Source organism: Podarcis bocagei (assembly GCF_964188305.1).
Source record: "Podarcis bocagei genome assembly, chromosome: 6".
NCBI lineage: Eukaryota > Metazoa > Chordata > Lepidosauria > Squamata > Lacertidae > Podarcis > Podarcis bocagei.
Window position 1 is genome coordinate 87,992,877 of NC_138130.1, and position 25,802 is coordinate 88,018,678.

The following is a 25,802-nucleotide window of genomic DNA, read 5'->3' on the forward strand; positions in this document are numbered from 1 at the left end:
ACTGTCCAATCATCTCGTCCTCTGTCGTCCCCTTCTCCTTGTGCCCTCCATCTTTCCCAACATCAGGGTCTTTTCCAGAGAGTCTTCTCTTCTCATGAGGTGGCCAAAGTATTGGAGCCTCAGCTTCAGGATCTGTCCTTCCAGTGAGCACTCAGGGCTGATTTCCTTCAGAATGGAGAGGTTTGATCTTCTTGCAGTCCATGGGACTCTCAAGTCTCCTCCAACACCATGATTCAAAAGTATCAATTCTTCGGCGATCAGCCTTCTTTATGGTCCAGCTTTCACTTCCATACATAACTACTGGGAAAACCATAGCTTTAACTATACAGACCTTCGTTGGCAAGGTGGAAAAACTGAGAGCAGGAAGTTTGCCCCTCTTGCACAATCTGACTCCCAATGGTTTTTGCCGATTCTCCCTTCACGCTGCAGCCCATATAGCCAAGAACTTTACTGAGGGTCCCCAACTCCCAAAAGAGATTTTTCAAGGACTGCAGTGAGAAAGAAGGCACAGGAAACCCCAAATTCCCCACTGGACATCTGCTCATATAACTCATAATACAATCCTATGTGTTGCTTTAGGTGTCAATTTATTTGTTAATTCCCTACTATGTTATATTTTGCTGGTAATTTAATCTTGCCTCATATGTTATCTTCAGACTTGATTGAAGCAAAATAGGAGAAAATTTAGAATGGACTTCAGCAGTCAGCCAAAGACGAAAGCCAGGCTGGGGTTGCAGATTATTCAGTTCCTGTAGAAAAGAAATGTATTTATATAAACAAACAAAAATTTAAGCAATACCACTGATGCACACAATTTCTGTCTGAAAACTTTGGGCAATAATTGATATTTTAACACACCAAAAGGTATTAGTGGAAGCACAAGCCTTATTCATCCAAAAATAATTTCAGGTTAATTTTAGTGTTGACTTAAGCAAAGGATCTGAAACTATGGTTTGGTCTTGGCTTGTGGTCATAAACTATTGTTTAAAAAAAAATTCCATGAATTTGGATGTTATTGGGAACTGCAGTTACAGTGGTACCTCGCAAGACAAATGCCTCGCAAGACAAAAAACTCGCTAGACAAAAGGTTTTTTCGTCCGCGATTTGCCTCGCAAGACGAATTTCCCTATGGGCTTGCTTCGCAAGACGAAAACGTCTTGCGACTTTGTTAAGCCGTTTAAACCGTGCTTCGCAAGACGGAAAATTCGCTAGACGGCAAAAATTGCGGAACGAATTAATTTCATCTTGCGGGGCACCACTGTATCTTAAAACTCGCAGTACAAGCTTTCAATCTTCTGTCCCATGTAAAACAGGAGAATAGTAGGCAGCATGGAAGCACAAGGTTTGTGCAGACTCATTCACATAGTGGGAAAACAAAGTTTCTGGTTATGTCTGAATTCAGCTTCCAACAAATTCCTCTCTTCTTTTGTTGTTGGAGCACAGCAATTTTTTCTAAGCAGCTGAAATATGTCATATTTTTCCTAAGGAAATTTAATGCATAGTATTTCAATGGTTTAGTATTTTAAAAAATAAATAAATTGGGGGGCACCATATTCTTTTCAATGCATAGGGCTTCTGGAGATCTTAATCTGGCCCTGCTGCTGAACATGTATATTCTCTTACCTTTTCTAATATGGGAAGCCATGACACAACCAGATGCAAATTCTTCAAGCAGAGCCATTCTCCATTTCGTGCACATTCTTTTACAGTCTGAATAGCTAGATCAGCTTGGCCCTGGCCCATAGCAACCTACAAAAGACAATCAAATGTTCTAGTTTATCACAGATATATGGTTTTATGTATCTTTTTTTAATTGGACGATGGGTTTTAGCTGTGATTTATCTCCAATTTTATTTATAGATTGCTTGGAGAGATTTTTAAATAAACAGAATTCCCACACTATGACACTGTGAAAATGCACAATATGGTAAGTTTAGAATTGCTATTGGCAGTTATTTGTGAATCATTTTGGACCACATCATCTCTAGTTAATGGAGACAGATTGCAGCTCTGTTGGTCTCATTTACATTTGTGCTGTGTCTTTATTGTATACAAAATTACTTCAGTGTAAGCTGAAGGGTCCTTCCTCTTCACTTTACATCTTATTTTTATTAGAGGGAAGCAGAATAGCAAGTTAACACAGCTTCCATCAGTCTCTGCGTAGTGTTGTACAACTTTCCATTTGGAAGATCTAGTTTTTAGCAGCCAAATATATTAAAGTAGACTTTCAGAAGAAGATATGGCAAACGGGAAAGGATTTCTGGTTCATTCCAGTATATTTATTAATAAAACTTGTATAAAAATAGTGCATTTGCTGGCCCAATTAAAGCTGCTGGTTTTATAGTGATAAATATTTAGGGCACAGAGTATCTCACACAACATCTTTGCCCAAATATTCCCACCCACCCCAGCTTTGAGATTTGTTATTGGCGTCATACTAAGGATGACATTATTTGAAAACAGAAAGACTAGCATTCACCAGGACCAGGGCCTTTTCATAGCTGCCTCAATTGTTGTGGAATGGCCTCCTTCAGGAGACTTGTTTAGCCCCAGATCATGTCTCCTTTCAAGGAAAATCTTTTATAACTCTTGTTTTGTCCTATTGCTGCTTGATTTGTTCTGTTACGGTTTCCTTAGTTTTGAAGTTGACTTAAAATTGCTTTATTCGTGGTATCATATTAAATCATATTGTAAACTAATTTGAAAACAGCAAATAGAGGTACCGTATTTTTCGCTCTATAAGACGCACCAGACCACAAGACGCACCTAGTTTTTGGAGGAGGAAAACAAGAAAAAAAAAAATCTGAATCTCAGAAGCCAGAACAGCAAGAGGGATCGCTGTGCAGTGAAAGCAGCAATCCCTCTTGCTGGTATGGCTTCTGGGATAGCTGCGCAGCCTGCATTCACTCCATAAGATGCACACACATTTCCCCTTACTTTTTAGGAGGGAAAAAGTGAGTCTTATAGAGCAAAAAATACGGTATATAAATCTACTAAATAAGCTAACAGGTCTAGCCATCAATAATATTCATATTTCTTTAAAGGCCTGTGAACGGAGGGGTGGGTGCTCTGAGGGCTAAGCTGGGCAGGGGGCCCTGCCAGGGATTGGACACTTTTTTGTTTCTAACAACACTCCTGGCCCTAGGCATCAGACAAGCTCTGCATGTGCCTGCACGAACCCTTACCAGGCAAATAATTTGTGGGCTTTTTAATGCACTGACATATATGAAACTTACCTGATGGTAGCACTCCCCATTTCTTTCAACACTTGCAAGTTCTTGTAATTCCTGAGACGGATCAGCACCAGGAGAAATAATGATCAAGATAGGTTCAATTTCTAGTGTTTCTTTATACAAGCGTTTCAGATTCAGTGGAGGAGGTGACAACTCTTTGATCCCTAGAAATGGACAAATATATAAATTTTAAAATACCAGTAAAGTTGGGAATGCATTCTGAGTAGCTACCTCTTTGCATCAGTGGTTGGAATAGTTTCCCAAGTTCCCGACTTCACTTCAGACAAAACAGTAGATCTTTGATCTATAAAATATCTTGTTATACAAAATCACACTGCAAAAATCAGACAGTAAACTATAACAGGGTGGATACTGTCATAGATATTGACCTTCCTTTCTAGTAATATTGAAGCTGGTGATAAAAGTGCCTGTATTGGAAACATATTACTGTAGCTAAAAATACCATAATTCAACTCTTGAGTTCATATACACGAATACTAGAGCTGAAAAGGAGATACATTTTAGAACTTGAACACTACAAATCACACCACCTCTATTAGTAAAATGAAGAGAGAATGGTAAAAGGTATAATGATATGTTAAAAATGTACACAACCTCCAAGGAAACTCTAACACCAACAAAAAGAAGTAATAAAAAAGCAAACTCATGCGCAGAACTACTGTGTTACAACTGTCAGGTCATTTGCTTGTCAGTGTTTTAAGAAAGTACACCTTCCTGTTTAGTGTGTCTGATGAGCATTTTTCAGGCTTTCCTGAAAAAATCATGGGTAAGCACACACTTAGATTCTAATGACAGATTGTTACCATGTAGAAAAATAAACAGAAAAGACGAGAATGAGAATAGCGACAAGAGCTGCCTTTTGTATGAAGGAAAATATAAATAAAGCTGTCGCAAAAATTGGTTCATGGGCAAAAGGGGAGGGGATAGATTCCTAGGAAGAGATCCTGAGCAGACTTCAAATAACCACTGCCACTGCCTGGATTTTAGTTTTCAAAAATGGCTTCACATGTTGCCTCAGCTACTGGATCAGAAAGAAAAACTGTATGCAGCACCTAAATGTGCTTATGATTCTCTGCATAGGGATATGCATGTGCTTTGGAATATATACAGTGGTACCCCGCAAGACGAACGCCTCGCAAGACGGAAAACCCGCTAGACGAAAGGGTTTTCCGTTTTGGAGGCGCTTCGCAAAACGAATTTCCCTATGGGCTTGCTTTGCAAGACGACAGCCCATAGGGAAATCTCCAGGACAGCGGGGAAGCGCAGCGCATCTTCCCCACTGTCCTCGGACCTCCTCCGAAGCCTGGCGGCGGGGCGGGGACACCTCCTCCCGCCGCCGCCGGGCTTCGGAAGGCTCCTCCGAAGCCGGGCGGTGGGGCGGGAACACCTCCACCCGCCGCCGGGCTTCGGAAGGCTCCTCCGAAGCCGGTCGGCGGGGCGGGAACACCTCCCACCGCCGCCCGGCTTCGGAACGATGCTCCGAAGCCGGGCGGTGGGGAGGGAACACCTCCACCCGCCGCGGGCTTCGGAAGGCTCCTCCGAAGCCAGGCGGCGGGGCGGGAACACCTCCCGCCGCCGCCCGGCTTCGGAACGATGCTCCGAAGCCGGGTGGTGGGGAGGGAACACCTCCTCCCGCCGCCCGGCTTCGGAACGATGCTCCGAAGCCAGGCGGCGGGGCCGCGAAGCCTGGGCGCGCTGATCTCAGCGCGCGCAGGCTTCGGCATGCTGGCAACTCTCCGCAAGCAGCGGGAGAGGTCCGCGAAGCCTGTCCAGGACAGCTTTTGAAGGCAGGGGGGGAGCAAAGACTTTCGCCCCCCGCCCGCCTTCAGAAGAGGTCCTGGACCTCTTCTGAAGGCTGGCGGGGGGCAAAAGTCTTTGTCCCCCCTGCCTGCCTTCCCAGGGGCTTTTAAATCGCCCCGGACAGCGGAGAAGTCCTCCGCTGTCCCGGGCGATTTTAAAATGCCGCCCGCCAGCATTTTAAGATCGCCCTGGACAGCGGAGAAGTCCTCCGCTGTCCCGGGGTTTTTTAAAATGCTGGGGGTGGGAAGAAAAGCCCTTGTTCCCCCCCCCCAGCCTTCAGAAGAGGTCGGGGACAGACTGTCCCCAGACCTGGTCTGAAGGCGGTTTCCATAGGAACGCATTAATTGATTTTCAATGCATTCCTATGGGAAACCGTGCATCGCAAGACGAAAAACTCGCAAGACGAAGAGACTTGCAGAACGAATTAATTTCGTCTTGCGAGGCACCACTGTAGTACCCATACCAGAATCAAGGTGTAATTGTTTTTTACCTCATGTTGTTCTAAAAAACGATCAACTTACCCAGAGCTTTACATGCAAAAAGGGCCATTGCGCTCTGTAGTCTATCTGGCCTGACAGCTTGGACCACAAGGACCTTGAAACAAATATAGTCACATTAAAATTCCAACATATTATCAAATACCGGTGTGCATTTTTTGATGTTAGCCGCCCTGAGCCCGGTTCCGGCCAGGAAGGGCAAGATATAAATAAAATTTATGATGATGATTACTACCACATGATTAACACAAGCGCAAGGATTCAAGTTAGCACAGACGGAATTCCCCCCCCCCTCTCCTTGCCCTATCCTCCTGATAGGGGAGGAAAATGTAATACAAAAATCTTTAAAAGAAACTGGGTATGCTTTTTAAAATATGAGCTTTTAAAAAAAAACTAGACGAAGTTATTTTCCAGATAAGTTACAATGCTGATTTAAAATACATCAATAATTCAACAAATAAGAGAAACACAAGTTGTTATATATGTTGTTTGGTCTGTGTTATTTTGAGGTTACGGTTTTTTTAAAAAAATCTTTACTTGTAGGTTCAGATTCTTGGTAATAGGAGGCACTCAATGAAAATAATTGGGGCTTGATTCAGGACAGGTAAGAGCGCAAAAGAGTTAACCTATCAAATTATCTGCCACACGATGTGGTGATGGCAATCAAATTGGATCTTTTTTTTTTTAAAGGATATTGGATCTGCAAATGGGTATTAGTTATGACAACTGTAGTGGAATATTCATGTTCAGAATGCCATCGAATACGAGTTGATGGTGTATGTGGAGGACAGCAGTAAATGATTATTAACATGACTTATCAGTGTTAGTCCTGGAAACATCTGGTTAGTCACCGTGGGAGTAAAGAGACCTGGACTAGATAAATTTTAGTTTTGATACAGCAGATGTTTTTGCATCATCTCAATTCAATATAAATTCTGCAGTATTTCTAGGCTTGTTAACCAATTAAAGTATGCTTTCTGGGTGATTGACTTTTGAAGTTAAGCAACTAAAATAAACACCAATTGGTGAGCTGTTGTATAGGTGAGATTGAAAAGCATTTAATGGAAAGAGTGCTTTATTTTAATAAAATGAACAGATAATCTTCTTAAGTAGTGCCTGAATTTTTTTTAAAAAATAATATTAACAGTTCCGTCAGCACTGATAACCTTCTCATGGGTGACAGCTCCAATTAAAATCAATTAAAATGGCAGTTTTTAATATGTGACTAATACATTAATCTATCAATTCTGTTGCTCAGTCAGTCAATGCTTCTAGGCCTCTCTCTTTACAATATGGCAATCTGATGTAGCTGGTAGAAGCTGACAAAACAGTAGCACTGCAGGGGTAAATGAAACATTGTAGCACCCACTGTAAGAATGTAAGAGGAGCCCTGCTGGATCAGACCAAAGTCCCATCTAGTCCAGCATCTTGTTTTCAGAGTCATCAAACAGGTGGAAAGTCCACAAGCAGGACAAGAGTGCAACAGCACTTCTGCGATTCCCAGAGGCATACTGTCAGAGGCTAAGACCTCTACCTGAGGGATAGTTTTATTCCCCAGAAGATGTAGTAGATAATAAGGCTGCACTACTTACCTGTCCTCCCTTTGGCCAAATCGCCATGCATACTGAGAGGAGGAGGGGTGAGACAGAGACCCTGAAAACATGCTGGCAGAGCCAATCCAGTCCTTCTGCCAGTGCGTTTCCGCCATTCTGACCTTACTCCTCCTCTTCTTCTCTAACCAGGTAGGTAGCAGTGACTAGGCTGGAGGGAGGTCAGGTAAGTGATGTGCCCCCCCCCCCATTGTCTGCTACTGCCTGGAAGGTGAGAAGTAACTAACTTCCTCTTATCAAAGCCCGGAATTTACCTGCACAGGTGGGCTAACTCTATACAGAGATTTGCCTAGACAATCAGGAACAGTGGCCAATCTCCTTCTTATTATAGCCATTTATTATAAATATATATATAATTGCATTTTAATAAGGCAAGCTGGATCAAAAAGTCAAAAGTAAGGATGGATTGAAAGTTTCTAGTCCTTGAAAATATAATTAATTTATTTATTTTACTTCTCGGGCAAGATCCTATCATCTTAATAATAAAAGTAGGCAGGCGCAAGTGTGTTCTTATTTCCTTAAGTCTCATATCTTAAACCTTTTATTCCTCTCCTCACCTGGAGACGGTCTCTACCATTCCTCCTCTGCCCAGTCCCTGACAGTCAGACAGGAAGGAAAAAAACAGAGAGAGGAGACACTTGCTTCCCAGAATTCTATGCTCTCCTGCCTCATCACCACTGAGGTCATACCCAACCAGTGAATGGATTCAGACCTCCAAAATCTATTCTTCAGGTAAGACCAATCATACTTTCTCTTGGTGCCTGGTGTGAAAAACACAAGCTCCGTCTGGCCTTGCTACCTTTCAGACTGAAAAAAATCACTCTGCATGCTCCAAAACATTCCCACGAGGTCCACTGTTCACATTTTCACAAGCCGATTCTGGCTTAGTAAGGTGTGAACTTGAAATAACTTTTTAAATAAGATGTTAAATAATGTCAGTGCATCAAGTGTGGCTTCATCAAGAAAATCATTTTTTTAAGGGAATAACAATTAATTGAGGGAATGTTAAAATCGATCAATTAATTTATGGGGAGAATCAATTTCAAATTGGAAAAGGAATCAAAGGACAACAACAGACAGAAGAAACCAATGGACACTCACATTCAGAGGAAAAAATAAATTCAAAAGCCCTTAAATAAACCCAAGAAGTACTGGAATTAATACAGGGATAAAGGCACACCACTCACACCCTCATCTAATTCACAAACCACACAAATCACAGACTAAGCAACAACAAAGCAAGGCCAGAAACGCACAAGCATTTGCCCTAGTGCCCACTTGAGAACATAATATTTATTTCCAAAGCACCACGGAAAAATCAGGCTGATGCTAAAAAGGGGGGCTCGTGCTATGGAGGCAAACGAGGATAAATGCTTGTTGGCAGAGCACTCTGGAAATTGCAGATTTGAAGATATGCAAAGCACAGATGATCTACCAATCTATGGATTTCCCCTATAAACATCTAGAGAGCAGTGGCCACACATGCACAGTACAACATAGATCTGAACCTACAGCCCTGGTAGCACTTTGCATACTTAACAGTTATACTGTCTTGGGTATTTTTATATTGTTGCTCACTGTGAAGCTTGAATAAGTCTGCTTTGAATGAACTGTGGTCTACAGTGCTAGCCATCAGTAATTCTCTTTGTTTTATTGCTACTTATTAAAAAAAACTTCAAGCCATACTAAAATTGCATATTAAAACACCAAATTTAATTTTGACGAAGTTCCATTGCAAATGGTATTTTAGCAATGACAAACTTCTTGCACTGGTTTCAATGAGACTAAGGATGAGTAGTTTCATTGAACATGGCTGCCACGGCCACGTTTAGCTAGACTGTGGTCTAATATTTAAATAAGGAAATATTAAAGTATACCTGTTGAAACAGTGAGATTCTGTTTGCAATAATAGACGGAAAATCTTGTTCACACATTGAACTCCGTGAGAAAGTCTGCCATAGAGGTGCATCTTGAAAGCAAATGGTCTGATACAGGTTTGGAAGAGAGATCTGAAGAACAATTGTGCAAGTTTTATATTTAACAGCAAAAAAAGTAGTGATCTATTTTTAATAGCTGAACAAGGAATAATTTGAATAAACTGTCATATAATTGCAATTGTTGAACAATTCATTCTTTGCAGCCCTTTAACAAGCTACTTAGGAGTAACTTTTTTCATTGATTTCTAAAGAAGTGCACTCATGTGGCTTATAATGTACCCAATGTGTCAAAACAATATGCCAGTTATAAGACCACTGCTAATTTAAGAATGTGGTCCCATTTACATATATTTCTAGTGAAATGAAACCTATACCCCATGCATAATCTCACAGCATCACCAGTGATGAGGAGCAGAATTGTTCCACTGCCATAGTTTTCCATGGAAAATGTTCCATTTCTAAAAATGCATTGCTTCATAAAATTAACAACTTAGTAAATTTTTACAATACCAGTCAAACTGAAAAACAGCTCAAAAGTGTGACTAACTTTCCCAGGAAATGCATGCATGCACACACACACACAGGCATAAATAATGCACAGCAATTTGGTCACCAAAATTGGTATGCTGATTTAGTGCCTTCAACCGTCCCAGCACCTTAATATACCGTATTTTGCGCCCCATAAGACGCTCCGGCCCATAAGACGCACCTAGTTTTTTGGGGGGGAAATAAAGAAAAAAAATTTTATTTTCCCCCCCAGGTGCGGGGCTGGAAGAACCAGGTCGGGGAACAGTGGGAAGGCACGCTCTGCCTCTCCGCTGTCCCCCGAGCTTGTGGGGCTGGCGATGGGGAGAAGTGCACCAGTCCCGGCAGGGCAGGCAGCTCTGCGCCGCCATCCAGAGCGGGGCTGGTCCCAGGACCGCAGGCAGCTCTGTGCGGCCACCGGGAGCGGGGCGGAGCTTCTCCCCCGGCTCCCGGTGGCCGCGCAGAGCTGCGCTGGTCCCGGGACTGCAGGCAGCTCTGCGCAACCCTCGGAGCCGGTCTCCTGAGGGTTGCGCAGAGCTTCCTGAAGCCTGGAGAGCGAGAGGGGTCGGTGCGCACCGACCCCCCTCGCTCTCCAGGCTTCAGCGAAAGCCTGCATTCGCCCCATAAGACGCAGGCACATTTCCCCTTCATTTTTGGAGGGGGAAAAGTGCGTCTTATGGGGCGAAAAATACGGTAAACACCTTCTGGTGGTTCCCTCACTGCAAGAAGTTAAGTAACAGGGAACCAGGCAGAGGGCCTTCTTGGTAGTCACTCCCGCCCTGCGGAACACCCTCTCATCAGGTGTCAAGGAAATAAACAATTATTTGACTTTTAGAAGACATCTGAAGGCAGCCCTGTATAGGGAAATTTTTAATGTTTTATTGTGTTTTTAATATTTTGATGGGAGCCGCCCAGAGTGGCTGAGGCAACACAGTCAAATGGGCAGCGTATTATTATTATTATTATTATTATTATTATTATTATTATTCCATATTTGTATATTTTTTCTGCTAAAATATTACTTAATTAATGCAATTCATACTGTTTTGGTAAATTGAGAAATGAGGAAGCAAAACAGGGACTACAGAGAAGACATTCTGAAAAGTCAAGAGTACATGTTACATATAAACATATATAACTGAACCTCAACAATACTAGATCAATTGCTGCATTATTATCTAGAAAAGGCAGGCCACTCTGCAGAATGAAAATATATTATATGGGTGTGGTTTCAATGCAAGAAAGTGAGTGAAGAATTCATCTTGGAATAGTCAAATTTAAATTACCTAATCCGATCATATTAGCAAACGTCAATTTTCTTAGTGTTAAACTGATTTTTGAAGAAAACGTCAAGTGAAATAATACCTTTAGAGTTGCTACCGCCCATGCTCTTTCCTGTTCAATCCAAGAAGGAATCTGGTCTCTTATGCTTTTTTGGGAATCCTTAATAGAACAAGAACAGATTACTGTATTTTGAAAATGTTTCACATATACCAGCAAGTTTTAAGGTATAGCACAGTAAAATTGAAACATTTTAACTTCCACTGGTTTCAAAGGCAGTGTTAGGCATATCTCAATCTTACTTCATTGAAATCAAAATAATTTGAAAGTGCATATTTGTTATGGAAAGGTGCAGTAGAGAAGAAGACACAATGCTGGAGTTATAAAAATGCATAATCAATAATAGCTTTTGACCATTGCTTTTCTGTATTGATTGCTTGTAATGTGCCTCAGAAATATCCACATCTTTCACTACCTGTACTCACACAGCTAAAACTGAAAACAAGTGATGTGAACATACCCTAATCACCCATGTTTTAGAGGTTTTTTCTCCTTCAATCATTCGGGGGGGGGGGGCGGGGCGGCAGGATTAGTTCTAATTTCAAAATGATATCTGTGATCTCATGAGTAACACCTACAGTATTTTATATAGTAGGGATCTCTCTTAATAAAGCTGTTCAACATTGCTATGTCTTATGAAATCACTACAAAGCAGTCTCCACTTCCTATGATATTTGGAATCTCAGCTTGTCTAGAGTGATCAGAAGGAGCCACCCATGACAAGAACTTGAACTACTGGTTTGGCCCAATCAGGTACCCACTTGGGGTTAAAGTCCGAAATTCTCATCAGCACAAAACAGTTAAAAACAAAAAAAACCATGTTTTTAAGGTCTGAAGCCTCTGGGCCACGGAGGTGTATGGCATTTGGAAGATATAGTGGACTACTTTTTATGATAAATATCCGTTGTTTCTGAATGTCTGATGTAGATTTTCAATTTGCATGTTCTATATGGGACAATGACAATAAAGATAATCGTATCGTAAGACTCACGGATTTTCGTAACATGTCTCCAATGATCACACCCGTAAATGTGTCCCATTCCTATAAAACAATGAAAGGAACCCAAGTTAAAATATGCTGAAGCGTAACATACATAAGTGTAAATTCTGAAAGCCAAAAGGAAATGAATATTACATTTTCAAAGGGACTTAAGAAATGTAATACCCCAGTTCACGTGCAACGCTGAAACATGGAAAAGCTTCAAAAAGCCCAAATGAAATGTCACACCTCTGCTCTCCTCCTGCAGCATAGACAGGAGGAGCACTTCTCCTGAATTTAGTTAAACTATTAAAAGAATCTCAGTTTAGCATTGTGTTTGAAAGTAACCTTGGCAGAAGTCCTGGTCACGTGCAAGGAGTAGTAGTAGGGAGCGTGAAAGTGTGAAGAATCACTTGTTAAGGCTCATTCCTGGTTCAGTGTTACATGCGAATGTGACAATTATTGGCTAGCAATGACTAAAGCATGTGTTTGAAACCCTGTAAAAGGAAGAGAGTTGTGGAAATAATTTGAAGTGCAGAGGTGGCAGGCAAGAGAACAGCTAAACCCATCCTACATCCAGCTGATAATTTTGTTCTTGGCTACTTTCTGAGATTCCTAGATCAGGAGGTCAGTGTGAAAGACTGGTGGCACTGGTGGCACTGGTGACAGTTCCAGGGAACATTTGAGCTGGAACATATATAGTACCCATTAGTCAGAGGTAGACTGCTCCTACTAGTGTTGTGAGACAATCTTCTCTCCCAACCAGGGCAGGCCTGGAATCATTGAGAAGATACCCTTCTTGCTAGTCTCAAAATCATCTATTGAGCAAGCTAAGGCCACTGAGACAAGGTCTGCCAGTTTTGTACTGTCTGAACCAGAGAATTCTACCACATGTGGAATCACAAAGCTTATATTGCAATCTGGAAAGGAAATTATTGAAATGTTTATCTCATCGTTGTTGATGAAAAAAACCTCTGCTGCTCTTTGCTTTCCTTAACTACGCCTTTAGGAATATCCTGAATAATTTCCCCAAAACACATGGAGGACTACATGTGGTAGCTACATTTGTTTCATATGTTGTTTTATACTTTGAAGCTACAGGTCAATTTTTAGCCATATATTATGTAATCACAACTTCTAAAAGATCTCACGCCCATAACACACAGCTGTTCTAGCAAAATGTGGAGAGAGCTAAGGGCTGATAGTGCTAAGGAATCACAAGCTCTGCACACCACCATTTCATTTTGTCCTGTGGATCTCTCATATCCTGTGGCAATATTTCATCAGACATTACAACTGTCAGAGGAACATCCACCGGGGATGTTACAAGATGCCCCAGCGTCCTTAAGGAAAGCATTGTATTTGCTATGTTTATTTTTTATTTAGCTGGGTAGCTGGAAGATATTCTAGTGCTCATATTTATTTTCTGCTTATCAAATCATTCAAATGTAAAAGGAAGCATTCCTATATCACTTACATTATCTTGAAAAAGCTCAGGATGCATGCCTTTCACAAAATGCAATGCAAACATCAGTTGATCAGCCTACAATAACAAAAAGTTAGATACATTAAGGACAGTATGCTAGGCTACGTTTTCTAGGAATTTAAACCCTATAATTAAGTTTTCACATATGCACAGGAACTAAAGGCAATGTTAATTATAAGATCATATATTATTTTCAGAGAACTGGCAACATACTTTGAGGGGGGAACTAAATGTAGCTAATTTTCTTTTCATCAAGCCAGTTTGGGAGTGTGGTGTGAAGGCTTTAACTTAGGCTTCCTCAACCTCAGTCCTCCAGATGTTTTGAGACTACAGTTCCCATCATAGCTGACCACTGGTCCTGCTAGCTAGGGATCATGGGAGTTGTAGGCCAAAAACATCTGGAGGGCTGAGGTTGAGGAAGCCTACTTTAACTCTTCGCTCCCATCATGGTCCCAATCAAAACTGCCCCACACACTTCCTATTCATAATGAGGGGAAAGCTACTGATGCCAATAAAAGCTTTCATCCCATTGTGAAAAGGAGCTAAGAGTTAAGGCTTAATTCCAATTACAGCATAGTCCTTATCCAGATTACATATTCCCTATGCAGAAAGAAAAATTAAACACAACCCCAAACTATGTGACAATCATGTCTTGTTTAGCTCTTAGTCACTTCTAAGGAATATCTCTGCTGACATGGCAGGGGTGGGATCAGAGCTTTAGGCAGAGAAGCAGCAGTCCCTCTGTTGAATGGGCTTTGGATCGGATGTAACTTTACACTAGCTTAGTTTACACCGGTGTACTTTATGCCAGCTTGTGCATACGACTGCTCTCTTTATTTCTTAAATCAAGTTTAAGAGAACATGCTATGTGATCACATATTCCTCTCTCCCCTCTTGTGCAGATATTTTCCCCAACGGCCTTAACAGTGGCTGAGCAGTTACGACAAACTAGAACCATTGCTTAATGCTAACTAAGGTTGTGTTTGATCAGAATCTGAATTGTGCTTCAAATTATTCGTTTTTGTGAATAAGATCATATGCCCTATTTTAGTCTGTTACTGTTAATATGGTTACTATGTCTCTAAGTGTGGCATGCAATGATTTTGAAAATGATATGAAAGATGCAAAACAGATCTAATTAATTAATTTTGTAATGCACAAAGGCTTATAACTTTAGCTTGGAAATCTTTTAATATTGAATGGCTGCAGTGTCAGTGCAGTACACAGTCTTACATTACAGCCATATATCAGCTGAAGTGAAAGGGTAATTGAACTAGCTCATTTCTGAACCAAGCAACTACATAAATCCCTAACTACTAATTTATAGTTTTTCAATGAATTCGCTTTCAGAGCTAACCAGCAGCATTTTAAATTCATCTACAGTACCCAGCTGAAACAAAGGGTCAGATGCAGCAATGTTGATGATATAAAGCACCATCATAACAAAAGCAAATGGTAATAATTCATTTTGATATCACAAAATTATATGTTTAACCTTCCATTCATCTTCTACTCTTCAGGGGAGATTTTGAAAACAAGAAATCTCTCATATACTGTATATTATGAAGTGCCTGGAATGTGCTATTTCATTCAACTTCTGTGGTAATGCAAAGTCATATGCTGACAACATATAGAAGACACCAGTCTAACTATTTAGGTTGGTGAAGAAAAACTCCAATCTTCCAAAAGCACAGTCATTGTGCAACCCCATTCCGTTCAAGGGGACTAGAACAGAGCACAGTGGACTTGGTGCAAAGATGGGGATAATGAACAACAGCAGCCTCCTTAGACAGTCTTAGCTACTGAACCAAAAAGCTTGCTTTCAATGGTTGGGGTAGCTTGAGGTTCCCTTCTGACAGATGCTAATAACGAAAAAATTAATCTAGAAAATAAATAAAAACACATTGAAGAATATGTTTAAGGATTAGCTGTCCACCAAAAGAAATCACACCAGCAAAAGTGCCGAGCAGCTCCAGAAATTGCTAGACGAACCTAAGCATTTTGACCCATTTAAATCTGGCAGCAGACTTTGGTTTGAAACTGCCTTGGTTGCCCTGATATATGAACTACACTTCAAGAGGCAGGAGAGTGAAGCTCTGTTGCTTCTACTGTATCAATTGTTGGCTTTTGATACTAGCAACAATAGTATCCTACTGGGAAGGTTCTTGCGACTGGGAACTGGATGGCTCTATTGGTTGCATCCTACCTGGAGAGGCTGTTTCAGAGACTGGTAAAAGAGTTGGAGAGTTCTGCTCGTGAAATTTATCCTACTTGCTTCTGCAGGGCTCATTCTTGTCCCCGCTACTATTTAACATGTGCATGAAATGATTGAGTGATTTGTCACTTGATAATTTGTTTAAAATATATATAATATGCATTTTTACAGCTTATATATGCATCATACAATATTCATCATTTCTCTCTTATCCTCAGACTTCCCAGTCCATCTCTCCATGGCATTCTAGGTTGTCTTTTGTCGGCTGCATATTCTATTATTCCATCCATTTTCATCTTAAATCTTCCTTTCTTTAGTTTTATCTGCTGCTCATATGTTCATTCCTACTTGTAGGTTAAATTGACTATTATAGCCTCTAAGATATTGTTCAAAGAACTTCCACTCATCTCTTATCCATGGCTCATCCTTATTTCTTAATTTCGCGGTCATAGTTACTAATTCAGTGTATTCTATCAATTTATTCTGCCAAATTTATTTCCATTTTTCCACATAAAACACTCTAGCTGTGGTGGTCGCATAGAAAAAGAGACTGAGTGCCTTTTTCAGGATATCATTACTTGTTATTCCTAATAGAAATGCTTAAGGTCTTTTGGGAAATGTGATCTTAAGTACTGTATCTTTTTTAAAATTCTGTATGATGTCACCTGAAAATTTGGTGTGAAATGTAATCAATGTGTGAATTGGTTTAAATATATATATATATCTATAGCTCATCTTTCGGGATACAAATTCTTCCAAAACAGCTTGTAAGTAACATAAAATACCTCAATAAAATTACAGTAAAACAATATTAAAGCCCTCAAAATCCTCCCCATGGGACAGTTGGCAGCAGATGGTTCAGAGGGAGAGGGCAGTTCAACTAGAAACTGGGGTTATCATCACTTGCCTCTCTCCACCCCAGAATTATTTCTATAGACCAGGGGTGGCCAACTCCCAAGAGACTGTGATCTACTCACAGAGTTAAAAACTGGCAGTGATCTACCCCCTTTTGGGGGGTTCATGTCTAAATTGTTGAGCTTTTTTTAGGAAGGGAAGCCCTGTTTTCTGGGGTTCAAGTCAAAGTTGTTGAGCTTCTTTGGGGAGAGCCAGTGATTTACCAGTGATCACAATCTACCTGCTGCCTGCTATAGACAGTTGGTGGAAGGTAGCCCTGTGGGCAAAGGGCAGTCCAGGCGAAAGAGGCTCTGAGGTTTTATTAACTTGCTTTCCAGCTGGAACAGAACTAGGCATCACCAGTGTTATTAGATGTGGGGCCTTCTTTGAAGACAGCTTGGAAAATCCAGTCACTGCTAGGCTGCTAACTGGGACTGCGTATCCAAATTACATCTCATCTGTGTTAAAAGCATAACTGGTTCTTGGTCGATTTCCAAGCTCAATTCAAAGTGCTGGTGTTGTCCAATCTGCCCAATCACTGAAATCATCACCTGAGGCTCTTTCTAGGTTCTGTGCCATCTGAGATAAGGTGAGTAGTGACTGGAGAGAAAGCCTTTTCAACTGTGGCAGTCCCTCTTTGCAATGGTCTTCCCAGGACAGCTTGCCTGGCAGCTATTAATGGTATTTCAGTGCTAGGCAAAGAGCTTTTCTTTGGTTTCCCAGACTTTGTAGACATTTTGATCTCTTGTAGGGTTTTATTATGTGCCATTTTCAGTGCTTTTATGAATATATTGTTTTAGTGCTTTTATGAATACATTGTGGTATTGTTTTATTTCCATTAAATAAAATATTATTCTGCATTTCATTGCTGAAGGAACAATTAAAAAAATACATAATAAATATATTTGAATCAGGGACTGCCTGACTCTTAGCTCTTTCTGACTACACTAGCTCTACAATATAGCCAATGAAATACACAAATAAGTATTTAGTTTGAATGATTTGCCTTGCATCATTTGTTATGTATAATCTTTTTCTGGGGGGAAATTTGTTCATTAGAGCTCAATGAAGGCTCTGCATGTACTCTGACTGTGAATACAGACAATCTAAAAACTAAAAAAATTCCTTCCAGTAGCACCTTAAAGACCAACTAAGTTAGTTCTTGGTATGAGCTTTCGTGTGCATGCACACTTCTTCAGATATCTAACTTAGTTGGTCTTTAAGGTGCTACTGGAAGGATTTTTTATTTATTTTGACTATGGCAGACCAACACGGCTACCTATCTGTAACTGAATCTAAAAACTGTATGCTTATTTTAACCATAGTAAATACAACCACTTCACTCTTTTCAAAGTGAATAATTGGGCAGTCCACTGGAAAAATATGTGCTGTATGGTCTGTTACAAAACAGGTCAATCATTGTTCAGTGCCAGGTAATTCCCTTTCAGTCTATAGTGTCGTGCATACAAAATTACAAAATCATGTGTTCCCTCTGTTCTCAGAAAGGTTATGGTCATGCAAGAAACATTCCTGTGCAATAATGCTTCTTAGTGAACTAAGCCAATAATGACAACCCGTTGCTCGTTCACCAAAATGGTTCTCAAATAATAAGGTACCATTTTGTGATGATACTGTGCTTGAAGCTATCATGCTTGGGACTCTCACCCTTGACATACGGCAATCTGGAGAACAAATTCCTAAGTGACGAATGCAAGATTCCACTAAGGCCTGGAGTGGTTCCAGTGTGTATGACGGCTATATCTTCCCCACAAATTCAACTACAGTCCAGATGTTTGTTCCTTCCTCATCTGACACAATACCTGTCACAATGTTGCCCCAAGGTACCCTTCAGTATGTGTCTGGGGGTACAGTGTAGTGCATTGTATGCTAATGTGAAGAACTGGTCAAAGATGCATATGTATAAATCAATTGGCTGGGCAGCACAGGATGAGGTGAAAGCAGCTCCTGCCCCTGATCAAGGTTTCCAGCTTCCTTCCAGCAAGGGTTTTTTATAGGACAGGTTATATACCCTTTTCTACTAAGTTCTATTTTGTTAGAAAAGGCAGAGAAAATGGGCTGCATCAGTTCTGGGGTGTCAGAAGGGGCTGATATGTTGCTCAGTACAAGAGTTCCTATATATTACAGCATACAAAGATACCAGGATCCAGTACGACTCAAGAGATTGATGATTTTATGAACTAAGGCAATGTGCCCTTAATAAAAAAAGAGTTATCAGTAAAGCCATAAGTGAATCCTGAAAGAACATTGTTTGTTTTGGGTACCATTCCTTTCCTTCTTTTTCCAAATACTGGTGTTTCTGAAGTTAATGGTGTCCCAGTGCTGTAATAAGGCAATAGTCCCAAGGTGAGCAAAAAGGCTGTTTATAAAGCAGGAAACTCATTTGTTCTGCCAAACAAGGCAAAAAGCTGCTGTGTACAGCTCTCATGAGTAAAAAGCAAACACCTCTTACTAACAAATAAGCAAATTTTAGCATTATTCTGTATCTACTGATCCATATATTCAAGCGCGCCAAGCTATGGCTGCAGTGGGAATATAATTTCACATTCAGTACTGTGAATCAGTGCAGAGGAAAATAAAATCTTACCTTAAACAAACAGCGACAGACATATTCATATACCATGTGTTTTAAGGAGCTGATAAGAGACTTGATTCTTTCCTCTGTATTCCCCAAGTCCTAAAAATAATGGTTAATAATAATAATAATAATTTATTTGTACTCCACCTATCTGACTGGGTTGCCAGTTAAAATGTTAACTATCACTTTACAGATAAAAACCTACATCAAGCGACTCAAATATTGCTTTAAGAAAATTTGGTGTGCTATATTGTCAACCTACGGAAATTGTGTATGTATACCAAGCAATAGGCTCCCCCTACAATCAGCAATCATCTACTTCAGGCTTCCTCAAGCTCTGCTCTCCAGATGTTTTTGGCCTACAACTCCCATGAGCCTTAGCTAGCAGGACCAGTGGTCAGGGATGATGGGAATTGTAGTCTCAAAACATCTGGAGGGCCGAGTTTGAGGAAGCCTGATCTACTTCATTCAGAGAAGTAATTTAAACATGTCAGCAGTAATACTGGGCTGAGAGAAGCTTGCCTGGGTATGGCGTACCAGAGAGGAGTACTACCATGACAGATTATATAAACTTTTCAGAACACAATGTACAATTAAAGAAATACTGGAAAAATCTACCTGGACTCTCAAAGTTAGTTAGTTGGCAATATGAAGGAGGTTAGTTGGCAATATGAACTAAACCGGTTTTGGAACCTTTTCCATTTACAATCCTTAAGTATTTTAAGCCTGTATACTATTTTAATTGCTCTGTTTTACACTAATTATATGGACCCATCAGGAAGAATTCATCCAAGTAAGCTGTGTCCTTTGATACTCTTTTTCCTGAAATTGGGAAGTTGGCTCATTGTGCCTGAATCTTATTCTTCCTGCTCAGAGACAGAAATAAAGACTTGCATGCAGAAGCAGATGGTGTGCTGAGTCTGCCCCACTCATCTGACCTTATCCGGCTGAGTCAATGCAACATACTAGGATGAAGAGGAGGAGAGGAATGGTAGTAGCAAGGCTGGCCCACCACTGTGCAAAGGCATTGGTGGACTCAACCATGAGCTCCATGCCAACCCCACCACCATCCTGTTCCTCCCCTCCGCCAGCATGGTATGCAGTAGGGACTCAGCTGGATGGAGGTTAGGGGGGTGGCACAGCCCCGTTATGTTGTGGTCTGCTGCTTACATGTACATTCTATCGATTTCAGGATTCCTTAGAATCTGGACTTCTGCTTCCTAAATCTAAGAATTGAGATCCTTGTAAAACTGCCCCTTTGTTTCCCCGCCACACCAAAGCATTGCAATAAGCAAGCGGGGCTCGCGAAAGCTCCCATGGGAAGTAGTGGCATGGGTGCAACACCCTGAATGCCTTTTGTGCTGCACCTGTATTAACAAGCCACAGTTAACGTGCATTAAAGCAAGATAAATACAGTGGTGCCTCGCAAGACGAAATTAATTCATTCCACAAGTCTCTTCGTCTTGCGAGTTTTTCGTCTTGCGATGCACGGTTTCCCATAGGAATGCATTGAAAATCAATTAATGCGTTCCTAGGGAAACCGCCTTCAGACCAGGTCCGGGGACAGTCTGTCCCCGGACCTCTTCTGAAGGCTGGGGGGGGGGGACAAGGGCTTTTCTTCCCACCCGCAGCATTTTAAAAAACCCCGGGACAGCGGAGGACTTCTCCGCTGTCCGGGGCGATTTAAAAGCCCCTGGGAAGGCAGGCAGGGGGGACAAAGACTTTTGCCCCCCGCCCGCCTTCAGAAGAGGTCCTGGACCTCTTCTGAAGGCGGGCGGGGGGGCGAAAGTCTTTGCTACCCCCGCCTGCCTTCAAAAGCCCTCCGGGACAGGCAGGCAGGGGGGAGCAAAGACTTTCGCCCCCCGCCAGCCTTCAGAAGGTGTTCCTGCCCCGCCGCCCGGCTTCGGAGCAGCATTCCGAAGCCCGGCGGCGGGGGCGGGTGTTCCCCTCCCCCCACCCGGCTTCGGAGCACCGTTCCGAAGCCCGGCAGCGGGGGCGGGTGTTCCCTCCCCCCCCGCCCGGCTTCGGAGCACCGTTCCGAAGCCCGGCGGCGGCGGGAGGAGGCGTTCCCGCCCCACCGCCCGGCTTCGGAGGAGGTCCGAGGACAGTGGGGAAGACGCGCTGCGCTCCCCCGCTGTCCCGGATATTTCCCTATGGGCTGTCGTCTTGCGAAGCAAGCCCATAGGGAAATTCGTCTTGCGAAGCGCCTCCAAAACGGAAAACCCTTTCGTCTAGCGGGTTTTCCGTCTTGCGAGGCGTTCGTCTTGCGAGGTACCACTGTACTTGTAAGACTGAATCCAAGACTGCATCTTCAAAGGAACTCGTTGGAGCAAGTGCTTTGCAGAATGTCACTAATGGCAGCTTACATTAAAAAAAAAAAAATTCAGGGGAATTTCAGTCGGAACTGAAAACATAGAAACGCACGAGTTTTGTTGCAATTTGGGTCTTCCTTTGATAGAGTGTTTAACACTTTATCTTCCTAAGATAAAGTGCTCTGAGTAAAAAGAAGTTGAAGTGATTATTGGGAAGATTGCCCCTTGCTGGTCCCATGCTGCCTCACCACGGCTATTTAACCTTGACTAACTGAAAGATGCATTATGCCTTCACAGTCCTAACTTCATACCCTGGGTCTTCAAAAGTCTCCCCTTACAGCTGCTGTTAACTTTGATTTAATAACATACGAGCAACTTAAAAAAAACCTTTGAAGCATGATTCCCTATTCTGACAAATACAAAAATAATTTGCTTTATTTGCAAATTAGCTACTAACTGGAGATCATGTATTTACATAAAATTCATCTTAATATCCTCATCTGAACTTGCTTTTTAGAATTTGTTATCTTTGCATCCAAGAACCTTTAGAGCTACAGTATTTTATTAAGACATTCTCTGGGAAGATTATGCAGTTCCCATAGGACAGAATTTCTCTTTATTCATACCCTGACAGTACAATGTATGCCACGTAATACTGCCAGTATTAATTTTATGTTCTTATTTAAAATATCCAAAGTACTTAGACATTTTGTGCTACCATTAATAGATTGCTTTCCCCCTTATTTCTTTCCTTTTCCTTTCCAATTTATTTCAAACAGCCCTATTCCTAGGACTTGAGGCAAGTAACAATTTAAAAGCAATACATATATAAAACTCTAAAAATAAATAACACGTTGCCTGCTTCAGAATAATGGCACATACCAGTTCACTTTGTAGGGCCCTTTGAAAAAGTCTTAGGAAAGAAGCCAAGCTAAAGCGGTACATGTTATTAATTTTGGACAAGTCAGAGATAATAAAGTACATCTTGCTGGCACTTTCTGCCAGAGGGAGATAGGCGTCCCTTTCCTAAGAAAAAAGAAGAGTTAGCATTAGAATGCTACCGCCATCTACTGGTCACAAAAAATAAATTCATTTCTAATGAAATACGTAAAGATATATACAGTACAGTAGTCCTGCACATTGTAAGGCATATTATATGATCTCTCATTCTTATATACATTTCAATAAAATTTTGCAAACTTAAAATACATTTCACAAATGCTCAACTGTAGAACTGGGAAAGAAAGCAAGTGATGACGAATCTGCAAGAGAGGGAAAAAAACTAAATGGAGATTAACATTGAGCAAGGAGATGGGGGATTTCCAAGAGGGACGCAAACCTATCTGCAAATTCCTGGCAGTTTCAAAAGCCATCTATTATTTGGTATAACTGCCTAGTGTAGAATGATGAACAAGTGAAATGTCCTACTGGCTCCACTACAAACCCTTAGATACATCTAGAATTGTTCTCTCTGGATTTGCATCTGTATATTAAGCCACTGAAGTTCTTTGAAAAGAACTTCTGAACACTGGGTTTGTGGGTAAAATTTATTCCATAAATCCTCTAGTTTGCATGTCCTACTGAAAATAAGTCTAGGCATGCGTAACTACAATAATAACACATCTCCCCCCTGTTCATCTCTACCTCCTTTCCTTTTCACATCATCTTGTTGTGTTGAATTTAAAAAGTTAGTCCCTAACATGTGTGCAAATTTGATTTGTGACATATCAGGGAGCCAGTCATAGATGTCATATACCTTTAACGGCCTTCACTTCACTAAAGTATACCCAAACTTAAGAGATAATTTTTCAGTCCAAGAACACAAAAATGTCTCTGCTAGCGACTGAAGACACCAGAAAAGGTGTGTTCATTCTACAGGTTGAGAATATCAGTTACATCACCTGACTTGGCACTGGTGAAGGTAGAGAAAACAGTGTCCAGCTTAACATATGAATGAACAAGCCACTGCTTTCAATGGATGAATGAATCACCCTGCTGAACTCTGTCAATGAAATCACAGTGACATAGCAGAGCCAAGCATAATTCTGAGCTGGATGGTGCCCTATGTCTCTTCCTTGTGAAATAAAAGATTATTACTAGATATTTGTAATTGAAATAGTTCTACCAAGCAATGTAAGATATACTAACAGACTGCAGAATTAGGGCCAAGTTAATCAAATAGGAGCTATTATAAAATATTTTACTTAGCAAAAGTGCACCCAAATAAAACAAGTATAAGGAAGCCAAGTTACCTGATCGAGAGAAATCTGAAGTCTATGAAATTCAACAAGTGATTCTTGGATTAGAGCACTACTTGCTTTTGTCTGATTCAAGGATTCAATCAGATCTTTATTTTCAAGTATATTTCCCTGAGAGGTTGCAAGTGTCTGCAGGGAGGAAAAAGAGTTCAGTTTCCTTATAACTGGGCAATTTTAAGGAAAAGTGAGTTGTATATATGGAATATGTGGCAATACTTTAAAAATTAGAGAGATGCTGATGAAATCTAAGTATGCATTACATTTCTTGAATACTGGAACCAGGCTACCTTACCCTTCCATCCTAGTCACAGCATTTCATTCACTTATTGCCAACTCACATTAAAATGAATTTGGGTATGCTCCTGAACTCATTTTGAAATTGGATTCTATTAGTCCCACAGCTTTCTCATCATCTCTAAATCTGGGTTTTCACATTAAGTTTGAACAAGCCCTGATAGGGGCTTGAACTGATAGGGTTCGATGAGTAAAATTTCAATGATTTATTGACATATTCCAAGAATATACAAAAATCTGCTGTGATTTTAAATGAGTTATTGACATAGTCAATGAAATGCTTCACTAATGATCAGCTAGGTAATTTTTAAGAAGTCATCATGCACAGATATGGATTGTGTTATTAATCCACAGGTAATGAGGCATGCCTGAGAAACTCTACATAAAAAGATGAAAAAGGACCTCTACACTTTCAATCTTACACAGCATATAATGTGTTTGCAACTGTATCAGTTATACAGTGGTACCTCGGGTTTCAAACATCTCTGTTGACAAACGTTTTGAAATTCGAACACTATAAACCAGGAAGTAAATGCTTCCGCTTTCGAACGCACCTCGGAAGTCGAACTTCCGAGGCAGCTTCCTGTTTGAGTTTTCCATATTGCGTTTTGAGACTTCCGTATTGAGTTTTTGGTTTTTGAACATTTTGGAAGTCGAACGGTCTTCCGGAACGGATCACGTTTGAAAACCAAGGTACCAATGCAGAATAATTTTCTGAAGGGAGAAAAAAACTGCTGATCTGAAAGTGTTTTCCATACTTTCCCAAAGAAAAACATTCAAATTTAGCACTCTCTCGTTCTAAGCAGGCATAAGGAACCTTCGGCCCACAGTCCTAATTAGATCCATCAGGCCTCCCCATCTGGCCCACAATACCATTTCAGCCAAGCCATGCCCACCTGCCCTATACCTGATATCTTCAAAAGCCCCTCTGAAAATACTGTCTTGCCCAGGGGCTTCTGAAGACCTGACAATTAGCTGCACAAAACAGTACCTTGAAATGGGCTTATAAGGCAAAAAGGTCACCTGATATCATTGCAACATCAAGCGACTGGCAGGTGGATGGCTCTAGGCCACTTTCTGCTCCATATACAAGCTTGATTCCACATCCCCTTTTCCTTATGCATTGTTCCAGAGCACAGTGCAGCCTTTAGAAGCAACTTTCCAATGTTAAGTCTGTTGTTCTTTCTCCCCAACTCCCCCCAAGCAAGCAATCCATATTCTATGGGAAGCTGGCCTAAAATAGTTATAGTCATCAGATATTTAAACATATTTCTGGCAGTAACAATCTTCTAAGTCTGTTGTTGTCTTTCATACAGAAAATCCTAAATAAATGCAGCCCATCTACATTTTACCTCCAAAAGTGATTCTTCAAGTTTTGCTAATTGTATCTTCTTATCTTCTTCCTGCTGTAACAATTTTGTCTTCTGTTCTTCCAAATCTGGTTTTTCATGTTGAATAGTCAAAGCTAGAAGCTGGCAGGCAATTAGTGAGATGTCAGAAGAGAATATCACAGGACGACGGAATTTTCAAGCAATGGTTTATATCACAGAAATGAGAGGAATCCTGGAGGTTATCACAGCAGAATTCAACTATAGCTCCTGTCCAAGTTTCTCTTGCTATTTAGTTGAAATCTGCTCCCTACAATTTTCATTCATTGGTTCCAGTCCTGTTCTCTGGAGCAACAGAGAACAGGTCTATTCTATTTTCCATGTGACAGGCCTTCATTTGCTTGAAAACTGCTATGTCTTTCGCTTCTACAGGATAAACATACCAGTTCTTTCAACAGTTTCACATAGGATTGGTT

General features: G+C 41.0%; 1 protein-coding gene across 3 annotated transcripts in view; it reads right to left on the bottom strand.

Moving 5' to 3' along the window:
• The window catches only part of DYNC2H1 (dynein cytoplasmic 2 heavy chain 1), a 166,216-nt gene that overhangs the window by 53,960 nt on the left and 86,454 nt on the right, over positions 1-25,802 (bottom strand). For all 3 annotated transcript variants that reach the window (XM_081197607.1, XM_081197608.1, XM_081197606.1), the window contains 12 exons: positions 25,351-25,470; positions 23,699-23,833; positions 22,329-22,472; positions 19,144-19,233; positions 13,421-13,486; positions 11,956-12,006; positions 10,989-11,066; positions 9,039-9,170; positions 5,576-5,648; positions 3,237-3,397; positions 1,624-1,749; positions 639-749 (listed from right to left, as the gene is read on the bottom strand). In XM_081197607.1, the coding sequence (XP_081053733.1) occupies positions 639-749; positions 1,624-1,749; positions 3,237-3,397; positions 5,576-5,648; positions 9,039-9,170; positions 10,989-11,066; positions 11,956-12,006; positions 13,421-13,486; positions 19,144-19,233; positions 22,329-22,472; positions 23,699-23,833; positions 25,351-25,470 (1,287 nt within the window). The remainder of the gene's footprint in view (positions 1-638; positions 750-1,623; positions 1,750-3,236; positions 3,398-5,575; positions 5,649-9,038; positions 9,171-10,988; positions 11,067-11,955; positions 12,007-13,420; positions 13,487-19,143; positions 19,234-22,328; positions 22,473-23,698; positions 23,834-25,350; positions 25,471-25,802) is intronic.